General features: G+C 38.7%; 2 protein-coding genes across 2 annotated transcripts; both read right to left on the bottom strand.

Moving 5' to 3' along the window:
* Window positions 1–605: 605 nt before the first annotated feature.
* Window positions 606–2,421, bottom strand: EAF01_004930 (uncharacterized protein; the record flags this gene model as incomplete). Its single annotated transcript, XM_038913184.1, has 4 exons — window positions 606–1,326; window positions 1,378–2,173; window positions 2,242–2,358; window positions 2,418–2,421. 4 exons carry the CDS (start codon window positions 2,419–2,421, stop codon window positions 606–608), a joined length of 1,638 nt encoding a protein of 545 aa, XP_038771270.1.
* Window positions 2,422–10,197: 7,776 nt separating this feature from the next.
* EAF01_004929 (uncharacterized protein) lies at window positions 10,198–12,722 on the bottom strand. The gene is made up of 2 exons (XM_038913183.1): window positions 12,472–12,722; window positions 10,198–12,400 (listed from the first exon to the last, which is right to left on the bottom strand). The coding sequence occupies exons 1-2, from the start codon at window positions 12,527–12,529 to the stop codon at window positions 10,899–10,901; spliced, it is 1,560 nt and encodes a 519-aa protein (XP_038771269.1). The 5' UTR covers window positions 12,530–12,722; the 3' UTR covers window positions 10,198–10,898.
* Between the last annotated feature and the right edge of the window lie 302 nt (window positions 12,723–13,024).

Genomic DNA, 13,024 nt, shown 5'->3' with positions numbered 1-13,024 from the left:
GAGGTATTGGCCATAGAAATGGCCCTGAGCAAGGACAGAGACCGACCCTTTGTTTTCATTATGTATTTCAGGACTCACCGTCTTTGCAATCCCCTATCAATCATAATACTTTATTAGCACAAGTTAGCATCATTTGTCCTTGCAGGTATAAAAAGCTGCTATACTGCTTTCATGACTGATCCGTCTAGGGACAAATTATCCTGTCCATCATAGTCACGTTTTCTTGGCTGCTTCGTCGGGCTACAACCGTGCAATGTATGGATTCCTTTGACTTCAGTTTGGGGTTGATTCATCGGTCTATACTGTACTGAGTGCTCGTATAGGGGCGAACAGAAATGTAGTCTCTTATAAGCATTACTTCATTATCCAACATAACAAATCATATTATCGGCATTTGGCAAAGCTGAGAGAGGGAAATGAATACTCAATTTCATAGATACAATTTGAATACTAATAGAAATGTGAATGCTTGACCTCCTTATAGTTGTTATAGAAGAAGTGAGGATATATGTTGAATGATCCTCAAAATTTCCAAAGTTCTGTTGAAGAATTACTATCCAAGCATAGCTTGCCGTTTCCGCTTTAGGTACCACGCCCTTGAATCGTTACAAAATGCGCACCTTTCCTTTCTTGCGTAATCCACAATCTGTCTGAATCATTCCTATCCCAAGTCTCTCATACTCATCATTGGATTCCTTTGATCTGACGATCAACACGAAGTATTGACAGTTACCGGGCTGATCCGTCTTGTGTTTCGCCACGAGAACCACGCCTCGTTTTGCAGGAAGCTCTTTCTCTTCGTCAAGATCTACCCATCCTTTCTTCACATCATTGGAATCCAGCAGCTCATAACACGTACCATCTTTTTCTTTCTTGAGTTTCATAGCCGAATCTGTGAATTCCCATACGATAATGGTTAAGTTTTGTACGTTGAATGTGAGGTCTGTGAACAACTCCAAGGCGCCATGGTCATCACGCGGGAATTCAATACGTCCTTCATATGCCATCCAAGACCACGATGGCACTGGCTTATTAGACATGTACTTAATCCTCTTCAATTCTTGGTGACCTGATCGTCGCCAAAGAAGGGTTCTGTGAAGAAACATGTTAAATATACCGTGGTGTACCTCGCAGGGCAGAATGCTTGCGAGGCGAGTCACCAGCCCCGATATTGCAACAGCTCTGTCTGTAGGTTTCGTAATGCCGCGTCGCGAATAATCCTCTAGGAAAGACAGGAGGAAAGACAGTGTTGCAGCGTAGCCTGAATCTTGAAGTCGCTTTGGAAACATTGGGTCAAGCTGAAAATGCTTCTTGGTCTGGTCCTCACTATATGAATAGTTAGGATTTACTAGCATAAGAGACTGTTGTAAATCTTACCATCGTAAATAAATCATATCGCCTGCATATATGCCTTCCCCACATTCCCCGTACACCTGATTGCGGCTGAAATAAATCGTCCGACGAGATAAAAACCTCTCTTGCAAGACCCATGCTCGTTGATTTAACTGACTGTTTTCTACATCCTGGTCAAAGTCTGCTAGATTTGTAGAGAGATAGAAGTATTGTCCTAATTCATTTTGGATGTAGACGTTCTCATTTTCAATTTGCTGCTCTAGGAAACCAGTACTGGAGTCAGAAGCTGATGCTGCAGCTACCGTGCAGTAAGCCGAGGCAAAGACATCTTCCATTCGCTTGGATTCTTGCTCCCAATCACCGCCTTCACCTTGAAGAATGCAAAGTGAGTCGATCCAGAGGTACTGCAAGCCAAGTTTTCGAGTTACTTCGATGGTGTCCTGAAAAGTCCGTGGCAGGTCGACGACGGTGAATCCTACTCGACGTGGTTCAATGTTTTGCCTGGTGGTACAGTATGGAGGCACCTCGTTTGGTGGTAGCTGACCCCAACAATGGGAAAGAGCAATATATTGGATTCCATCGATAGTATCAGAGGGGTCCATTTCGTCAAGCCGTAGATCCGCCGTATCCTTCGATGGGCTGACATTGAGAAGCCGTGTTGGCATGGCGTAACGGCGACTCGATATACGATCACGATGTTCCTTATCGCATCTTTGAAGCCATGCGCGTAGCAATGGAAACCGCAAAGAACCTGGAAAGTTGATGGGAGACTGATCAGGCGTTCCTTGGGTACCAGGCGGTCCCTCAGGATCTGGGGGATCTAAAGGGAAAGGGTGGATAAATTATTACCGAGAACTTATATATAGAACTAAAGAAACAATGCCATACCAGAATACAATCGGAAAATAGAGCGTCGACTTGGTTGCACAATTATTACTGATTCAGTATTCTCAATGAGAATATCCAATCCGTTGCAATTACCTCTCTTATTGACATGGCGAATAACTGTAGCGCAGAGAGGGCATGTTTGTTCAGTGGCCCTTAGATTCGAAACCTTGACTGACCCATTTGATGAGAGGAGAGGCCTGCATTTAGGACATGGCTTGAAGGTCCGAAGAGTATTTCGTTCTGATAAGTCTGTAAGGTATCGAGAAAGACTATGCTCTAAGTAATGAATCCAGGACTCATTCTATATTTCGTTTAACAGATATACAATGCAAATGGTAATATAACTATAGAAGTTGACTTACACGCTATTCCCAAGTGACACCAGTAGATTAGTTGAAGCTATCCAGTATGAAACCGTCTAATGATCACTTACAGACTATTCCCAAGTGACACCAGTAGATTAGTTGAAGCTATCTAGTACGAAACCGTCTAGTGATCACTTACACGCTATTCCCGAATAACATCAGTAGATTAGTTGAAGCTATCCAATGCGAAACCGTCTAGTGATCACTTACTCGCTATTCCCAAGTGACACCAGTAGATTAGTTCAAGCTATCCAATGCGAAATCGTCTAGTGATCACTTACAGCCTATTCCCAAGTAAGTAACACCAATAGATTAGTTAAAGCTGTCCAACGCAGAACAATCCAATAATCACTTACACACTATTCCCAAATAATACCAGCAGCTTAGTCCAAAATAACTGTAATCAGAATCCCAGTATAAGAAACTTACTTCCTATATTTCAAGTTCAATTAACTTAATAAACAATTGGGAGTGATCAAATCATTCCATTATATACATTCTATATAGTTTTTATTAGGCCGGAACCATTTTTATATAAAGTTAGTAGCAATTGAACGTACTTTAAATAAAGTATTATTCAGTTCATTATCTCCATCATCAGATTTTCGTCTCGAAGTCTCCATCTTGTTGAAGACTCAGGCTTTTTGATAACGTACTGTGGCTTTGAGAGATACTTTTCAGGGAAGATGAAGACAAGCGAGGTAATTTGTGCTGTGGTATTTTTAACAGATGTGGAGAAGTTGATAGCCTAGTAGGAGTAATAGATCAAGAAGAGAAAAATGTTACGACGACATCCAACATACCGAGTCACCTGATCAGAAAGTCACGGGATTAGAGATTCCCACTGGATCCCACTGCTCCCACCTGGTGGGACACGATGGGATCAATGGGACAACAAGGAACGAAGGTCTATATAAGGGAATGGGTTTCATTACAATGTAGAGCTTCGTGCTCAAGAACAATCATTAGTTTCATTACTATAGTTACGAGAATTGCAACCAGTTACAACCTTATTGAATTCCTACTTGAAGTCTAGTCTAAACCACCTCGAGAGATCTCTAGACACTTCCACGTGACCCTAGAGGCAGCTCCCGTAACAAAAAAGCGAAAGAAAGTTAATTTTTATAATAATTTAAATATTTTAAACTTTTAAAATTAATAATTATAATAATCTTTAAATTTATTAATTTAGATTAATAAACTAATTATTTATTATATAAATTTAATAAAAGTTATATAATATTTATTTAACTATTTAATAATAAAATAAACTTTTTAATATATTTAATATATATATATATATCTTAAATATATAATTTATATAATTATTATATATATATAAACTTTTAAAGTTTTTTAATTTTTTTAACTTTTTAATTATTAATTCTAAGAATAATATAATCTTTATTTATAATATATTATTATATAACTAATATAAAATAATTTATTTAATCTTTATTTAAAAGTTTTTAAAAACTATATAAAATAAATAATTTAAATATTTACAAGTAATATTATAAATTAATAATATTAGAATAAATCTATTTTTATTATTTAAAGAATCTTTAAAAAAGAGATTTAAAAATAAAAAAGATTGAATATTAATATTATTTAAATAGTTGTTAATATAGTTAAAAGGATAAATTAAATTATAAATAATATAATAAAACTATTAATTTAGAATATTAAATAATTTTAGAATTTATAATTATAAAGTTAAAAGGATTATAAAGATTTAAAAGCTTATATATAAGAAGAGATTATATATTTAATTATATATATTGTTGGAAGTTGTGGCACGTGCGCTTAAGCTACTGTTCATATATCACTTCCACTTAGTAGTTAGTTTTTACCTTAGTACAATCAATCTACATAGTCAATAATATATGCATTCCACTGGCCTGCTTCTTTATTGTGAACAGGTTATGAGCCCGGTAGCTCTGCAATAAGACTAAGACCGAAAACTCTTTGAATAGCTTACGTTGCCAAAGTAGAGGTTGATGATGAGAAGCTCCTATGCAATGCGATGTCAATATATGAAGTGTGTACAGCAAACAAATTGCTGAGTAACAATAGCGAAGTAATTTCTTATATCACACCTTTTCTTCAAGTAAGAAAACTACGAGTTATTACTAAAAAGATTATCTATTTTGGCTTGATATCGAAGAGCTCTACCTGCTATATAATATTCGATATCACTTCAAAAATCATTATTTACAATTCAAAATTCACTATTTTCAATTATTTCGTTTTGAAAAGAAAAATTCTCTTCAAATACTAATACATCCAAATCGGGATAGTGTAGTTGGAATAGTTTCTCTCTCCTTTTCCACTCTTTCATTCCATTAATCAAATATATTCAGGTTATCGATACAAGTTTTGTACTTACAGAACCTCAAAATAAACAAAGACACTAAATCCAGGGATTACTTCAAGCATATCCTTTCTCTTACTCAAGAAAACCACGAACGCTGGATTTATCAAATAAGAATTCAATTTCAAGGAAAAGGCTGATTCTATACATACAAAAAGACATTGTATGAATATACACGGATTGCAGTAGCCAATGATTTAATCCAGGATTTCGAAGAACTTCACATCTCCAGCGGCAATGGCAGTGCCACCACAAAGATTCGACTCAATATAGACAAAAAGGCCACCTTTCTTAAGAATAATGCTAGTGCATTATCTTACATTTATCGCTCATTATCTAATGATGATGAAGCTTTAGTGGAAGAATATAATATAGCAAAGAAACTTTGGGATTATCTGACTATCAAATACTTCAGAATCAATAATATCGTAGCAGACGAGTACCTCCTCAAGATCAAGATCTTCTCTTTTGATGATACCCCTGATATGACAATCATAGGTGCCTGGGACAAGCTTAAAGATCTTCGATGAAAGCTTTTATTTGCAGACGCTTCAGCTGGCGCTTTATGTATGGACAAATCACTCTTTCAAAGCTTGACCTTGTTTCTCCCTGATGAATACAAAGTCATTATTAATATAATTCGTGTTGTTAGTTCTACATTAAGTATTAATGATAAAATCAAGCATCTGCAGGTCAAAGAGGCAGAAATACAGAACTCTGGAGATTCGGCATATCTTGCAAAAGGAAAGAAATATGTCCCACCTCATCGCCAGCACAAGGCTAGCACAAGCTCGGAGTCCGACACATCCATCGTCACTTGCGAACTCTACAACAAACCTGGTCATTCAGTCCAAAAATGCTTTTAACTCTGTTGTGCCAAGCGTCTTTTGAAATCTGATTCAAAGCACAAACAGAAGAGAAGACAATCCACCTCTCCATTGCGAAGAAACAAAAAGCATAGGGAGTATAAGGCTTATATCACTGAATCAAGCTCCGATGCCACTGAAGGTGTCGCCAATGACGAGTCTGATTCTGAGCATTGTTATCTCACCAAAGAAAGTATTAGTAAGGCATTCTTATCGCAATGGTACGCTGATACCGGTGCCATCTCACACATGTCTGACCAACGTTCTCTCTTCAGAAGTCTAACTCATACTCCGCAACAAAGGATAACGGTTGGTGGGGGAGCTATGTACTCGGATGAATGAGGAACAATGGACATGGTATGCAAGGATAAAACAAGGACATCGTTAGCTGGGGTGCTATATATACCTGGATTGGGGGTTAATTTATTTTCAGCCAAGAGAATTTGTAAGGTAGAACTCAAGGGTACATTCAATCTCAAAAAGATGTACTTCACACTAGAAAACGATAAGAATAATAAGATTATTAAAGCCACAATAAAAGATGGGATGTACGTCATTTCGCATGTAAAATTAGGATATAAAGACTCTATATTCTTTGTACTCTTTACAGAGATCATTGATGGCACAAAAGGGAAAGTCGAAGAATTAATTATAACGGAGAAAGAAAGATACCTTATTTGGTATAGACGCTTCAATTATCTCAGCCCTGACAAAATTAGAAATCTGTACAAAATTATTATACTCCAAAGACCTATCAAGGTTTCTTCAATTCTTGATATCTATGAAGTGTGTGCTCTTACAAAGATGACTAATAGAATCCCAAGTCAATTAAATGCACAAAAATCCAAAAGATTGGAATTGATTCATTTTGATATTGCTGGCCCTTTCCCAAAGTTTATTTGAGGATATAGATACTTTCTCCTCATTATCGATAGCGTTATAAGGGTAAATTGGATTATTCTATTGAAACAGAAGAGCGATGTAATATCCTTGTTAAAAGCCTGGAAGCAAGAAATTAAACTTGCTATAGGTGTAGCTGTAATTACTGCCAGAATCGATAATGTATCAGAACTTCTTCAAGCCGTACGGGAATGGAAGATTGGTGTGTGATTAGAGGTTACAGTGGTTGTATTGTCTCACTAAAATGGTCCAGCCGAATGTAATATACGCATTGCAGAAATTGATATGAGAGCAATATTGAAAGAAGCTTATTTATTATTAGAGTTTTGGAATGAAGCTGCAAAGCACGACGTATATATTCGAAATTGCACTAACATTGGCCCAGATGTAAATAAAATCAATCGAAGCTTATTCGAAATATTTATAGGTATGTTACTAGATATTGATATATGTAAGGTCTGGGGGAGTCGATGTTACGCCTATATCAATCCCAAAATTATCCCAAAAGGACAAAGGCATGATAAACTTCGCGATACAGCAAGGGTTGGGATATTTCTGGGATATTCAAAAGATACCACCAAGCATATAAAGGTTTATTCACCAGAGCTGGGTTATACTTACCGCTCTTATTGTGTTATAATCGATGAAAGCTACAAAGGAGGGGATCTGGATCTCAAACTTAGAAACTGTGCAGCCGGATCACAAGGTACCAAGAATATAGAACCTGATCGCAGGTCTCACGGCAGACCTAAGAATGCTCCTGAATCATCATCTATTCCAGTTGATTCACTAATATCACCAAATGCAATAATCACAGACTCGATAGAGGTGCACTTGCCAATACCAAAACGAACAAAGATCGAAATACCATGCTTTGATGAAGATGAATATGGAAATATTCGATAAGTGACTGATGATTTAACAAGATTGGAGATGGAAAACAATAAAGAAAGTAATATTATTTCATCTGATGTAACTTCATTATTTGATTATACATTACCAAATTCAAGGACATCATCTAAGAATGTAACTTTACTACTTGATCATATACTACCGGTATTTAATACTATACTACCTAATGAAACTTTACCATCTACCACACCTACATTTGCATTCACTTCTACACCACCAAGTTTGAGGTACAATCTTAGGAAGAGAAAGAGAAATGATAACAACAATATGGAAGGTCAAAGAAATTCCAAAATCATTCGGGTTTTGCTTACTTCTTTAAATAAGCCAGCATCAGAATCAATTGAACATGCTATGATTGCTATTCCAAACATTCATCAATTCGAAAAGGAGATGAATAATGAAATTGCTTTAAAGATCTTGACTCTTTTAGCAGATACACCTGCAGAAGCTGACATCGCTTTGCCAGCGATAGAAATACTTGGGATTAAGATATCAAATACATACAAAGAAGCAATGGCAAACAAAAAGCATGCGAAAGACTAGCAAGCTGTAATTTAAGAAGAAATAGAATCATTGGTTAAGAATGGCACTTGGGAAGAGTTTATTTTACCACAGGGAAGCAATCTAGTTTCAACGAAATGGGTATTTATTGTTAAGACAAAAGATAATGAGGTAGAATGATTCAAGGCTAGATTGGTAGCTAGAGGATTCAGCCAAGTTTTAGGTAAAGATTACAACGAAATCTTTGCTCCCACAGTTCGGCTCGATACTCTTTGCCTTTTCCTTGTGATTATTGCAAGAGAGGACCTCGAGTGTTCCCATTTCGATATCAAAAATATGTTTACCGAATCACACTTGAAAGAAGAAATCTATTTAGCACTCCCTCAAGGTGTCCATGTTCGTCGCGGCCGTGTTCTACATGCACTTCGGAGTCTTTATGGGCTAAAGCAAGCTGGTAGAGATTGGAGCCTTCTTCTGAAAGGAGAGTTAACCAAGATGGGTTTCGTGCAAAGCCTTGCAGACCCGTGTTTATACACCAATCACTTGCGACAGCTAATTCTTTTAGTATATGTAGATGATATTGTTACTACTGCTGCACAAAAACGAAATATTCAATGGTTTTATCACAACCTTTCCACTCGATTCAACACCAAAGACCTGGGGGAGATTAGTAAGATCTTAAAAGTGCATATCATTCATACCAGATTAGAGAGAATATTAACTATGGATTAAGAAAAGTACCTGGATGCAATACTTACCCGATTCGGAATCTCCCATAATCAACACACTCCCAAAAAGATATCAATCTCGGATTACAACCAATTACAACCGATACTCCCGGACGATGAGCTCACTGATATAAACGAATACCAGCAAGCAATCGGCAGCACAATCCACCCCATGGTTTACACAAGACCGGACATCGCATTTGGTCTCGGGAGATTAGCACAGGCTATGTCTAATCCTGCCAAGCACCACAACATTGCACTCAAAAACCTTATAAGATATTTGAGGTCGATTATCAAACAGAAGCTACGTTTTGGGCCTGGGGGAGTTTAATCAGATATTTGCAAAGAATATAACCTCCCATAATGTACCATCAAAGTATACACCGACACAGACTGGGCAAGCGATAAAACCAATCGAAAAAGCATCTCTGATGGGATAGTAATATTTTATGGTGGACCAATCTCATGGGCAAGCAAGAAGCAGACATTTGTAGCTATATCTAGTACAGAAGCCGAATACATTTCCATGGCGATGTTCACCAAACAAGGGCAATGGGTAGCTCAACTCTTGAGAGACTTAGAACGATCACAATACATCGGAAACAACGGCGGAGTTCAAATGCTCGGAGATAACCAAGGAGTGCTAGCATTAACCAAAAACCCACATCTACACAAGCAATCAAAGCATATTGACATATATCATCACTTCATTCGGGATCTCACAGAAAAACACCTAGTCAATACCAGCTATGTTAATACGAGTGATATGGCTGTAGATGGATTAATAAAATTATATACAAGAATGGTATTCGAGAGATTCAAGAATATACTGGGGCTTCAAAGCTAATTATTGAAGCTAAGAGAGTAAGCTCTTTGGGGGAGTATTGGAAGTTGTGGTATGTGCACTTAAGCTACTGTTAATATATCACTTCCACTTAGTAGTTAGTTTTTACCTAGTACAATCAATCTATATAGTCAATAATACATGCATTCCACTGGCCTGCTCCTTTATTGTGAACATATATACTTAATATTTAACTTACTTTCAAGGAGATTATATCTTTATATAATATTATAACAATTTAATCGGAATTATCATACTTTAGAATATTCAAGTAAAAGATTAACTTTCTTAGCAAAGTTATTTATAATATAAATATTAAAGTTATATTCCTTACTAATAGTATATTAGTAGAAAAAGAGATTTCTAACAAGTCTATTAATATTATAATAGATAACTTGAACAACGATGATGTCGAGGCTACATTTCCTACTTAAGAAGGAATTTAAGTATAACTACTTTGTAATTTGAACCTACGGCTCCACCCCCTGCACTATACATTGCCCTTGTACGTTTAGAACCTAACGGTTACTAGGTGCTCCAGCTGCACAGGTCGTCTTCAACATTCCAATCTTACGGAGCAGAATACCGACGGTGGCAGCTGCCTATTATCAACACGTTTGCTCTCACGATCCACAAAGTGCAGGGTCTTTCCTTGCCGTCCATTACCCTCGTACTGAACAAGAGTATCTTTTCTGAAGGGCAAGCATTTGTAGGATTGAGTCGAGCAACAACGTTAGAAGGAGTCTTTTTGACGCAGCTGGACTTCGATGCGATCAAGGCCGACCCTGAGGCTATTGCAGAATATAATAGATTGAGAACGGTAGCCTCGCAATTGCAAACATAGCTGTATCTCATGGCTTCCCAATGTAGCTTCTCGAGCCGTGATTGAATACATTCACTTGCTGCATTCACCTCTGAAAACAGGGCCTAATTGAGTGATTCACGCATCTTCTGAATGATTCACAACACTTGAGGGGTCAAATTCTACAGGTGCTGAGTGCTATAGCTTCCATTTTTTACGGCTGGTGGATTATTTTTTTCTGGTGGGTCACGAGATCTCGCCTTATGCGGCTAACCTCCAGGCCCAAATTTGCACTGCAACTCCCAGGTCATTGTCGCCGGCTCGTTATTCTATGAAATCAGCTGAAATAACTCGGTACCACCACCTTATTCATTCGCAATGCTTCTAAGTCGATGTTCCAAATTGTTCCTAATAATATTGACATGGTCCTCCCTTATAACGCCCCTTTCAGAGCCGAGACAAAGAGTCATATCTCCTCCTTTTACTGTCGCCATAGCAAGCAAAAGAGGTCCATCATACATTGACGGCATGTTCGCGAAGAACAGCTTGCTAAGGGTTGCCTTGGCAGTGAGATCGCGATCACCACTAGTGCCCTCAACAACCCCCAAATTCGTAAGCAAAAAAGCACTCTGCCTCTTTCCACCAAGTAAGCCAGTGAAATAATTCTGGAAATCGCGGACCAACTTCAGTGCCCCAATATCCTGATCTGCGGGAGAATTTGTTGCCGTTGCTATGTATTGTCTGGTTTCACGCGCGGAATCCCATAGTTGTTCGTCACTTCCTTCTAACCCAGGCGATGAGGGAGAGCAACAAGAAATATACCCCCTTGGCGTTGGGTTCTCGCAAGAAAATATGGGTTTTGCGGCCGAGACATATACGCCAATAGTATCATCAGTGACACCGCTATGCGCTACAGCAAACCTTCTCATTGAAATAGCGATTGGAACCTCAAACCTGCTAGACTTCTCAGTTGCAAAGATTTGCGCCGATTCTCTCGCCAGTAGCACAGTCGTAAGTGCGGTAATGGTCGTTTTCTCTTTTCGACATCTCGTGACTAGCTTCTCTGTTACTTCAGAATCTAGAGAGAATGATTTTATGCGGGCCAGTCGCCGAGGCGGGATGTTCTGCGGGATGAGCGGACCTGTCCATTTTAGACGGTCTGTAGGATACAGAACGGCCAAGAAGAGCCGTCGAAGAAGGAAGGAGATGGATGTAGTTAGGTTGATGGCTTCTTCCATATTTGGCGGTAGGAGCTGCCTAGGCACCTCCAATAGTGTTTCTATAGTTGTAGGATCCACGCATTTCGAGCCAAAGTCTGATAGAGTGGCACTCGCGAGGAGAGAGTTGAGATGTGATTGGAAAGTTTTATGAAAACTGGCGCCTGATAGTCCGTCGCAGATTGCGTGGTGGAAGAAGAAGCCAACTGCCAAATTGATTATGTCTTGGTCTCCCGGTGCAGTAGCTCTGTTGGTTTCATCAGTGAACCCTGGAGAAGCCATGAAGACCCTCCAGAGAGGACCTTTGCCTTCCGCTTCATTCTCAAACCCTCTCTGAAGACCTTCTTCAATGAATGTTTCAATCCCATTCTCTGGATTCACATGGACGAATTGAACGACCTTGCTGAGATTGATTCTTGAGAGATGGATCCATCGAGGGTTTGCTGAAGATTCCCCCTCTATGCTGACAGAGAGGAAAGGATGAGCAAGGATAGTTAAGGCGACGGATTTGTAGATGAGCGCTTTGAAATATGGGAGATTAAGAAGTGATTGTTTAGATAGAGAGGCAGGGAGCTGGTAGATGGCAGTGACAGTGCTGGAGTTGAAAAATTTGAGATTATTGCGAGCAATATAGAAGCGTTCCAAAGTACCTGAGGTTAAAGTAAGCTACAATAAAATACTGCCTTACAGCCGCTTAAAATCAAAAGTGGTTGTCTCTTACCAAGTTCACGAAAGGGGATATCCATCTCAAGTCCTGCGCCAGTGTCCCATGAAGTCATAAATCTCAAAGCGTCTATCTAGACACAAACAGCAAAAATGTCAAGAATCCAGGAATGATCACGTTGACGCAGAAATCCTTTCTTACTTTGTTTTCCCGCTGCGAGTACACCCAACATTCTTATTTTCCTCGTTTCATGACATCAATGAGTGATCGACTCTCCATTCACCGCCGGTTTCCATATTTCATGGTAGCTACGGCGAGTTCCAATTAAGCGAGGGCTCGCCCAGCTAGATAGGCATTAAAATAAACTACACCAAAAGCCCAAAACCTCGTTCGTGCCTGACTAATACTCACTACCTTTGCCCATCGGGTTAGCATCAAGTCTCCGCTAGAAGTTTATTGGACACGATTCTGTAAACTCCTGCAGTTCCAACCATTTCGTCAAGTGGGGTCCCTTGGCACTTCACAGCCCGGTGACCGAGTCATCGACGACAATGATAGGAAGGATCAAACCCAAAGTCACCGAACACTGACTGCAACGACTTTATTGACA

The sequence above is a fragment of the Botrytis porri genome (genome assembly GCF_014898465.1).
Source record: "Botrytis porri strain MUCL 3234 chromosome Unknown BPOR_006, whole genome shotgun sequence".
Classification (NCBI taxonomy): Eukaryota; Fungi; Ascomycota; class Leotiomycetes; order Helotiales; family Sclerotiniaceae; genus Botrytis; species Botrytis porri.
The sequence above is the reverse complement of the archived record's forward strand: the minus strand, read 5'-3'. Positions and strand labels throughout refer to the sequence as shown.

What these genes read in the sequence shown, in the direction of transcription:
- EAF01_004929 (XM_038913183.1), bottom strand. Translation starts at nt 12,529, where the DNA reads ATGACTTCATGGGACACTGGCGCAGGACTTGAGATGGATATCCCCTTT. An exon ending in TATCCCCTTTCGTGAACTTG is followed by an intron (nt 12,401 to 12,471) that starts GTAAGAGACAAC and finishes CTTTAACCTCAG; the next exon opens with GTACTTTGGAACGCTTCTAT.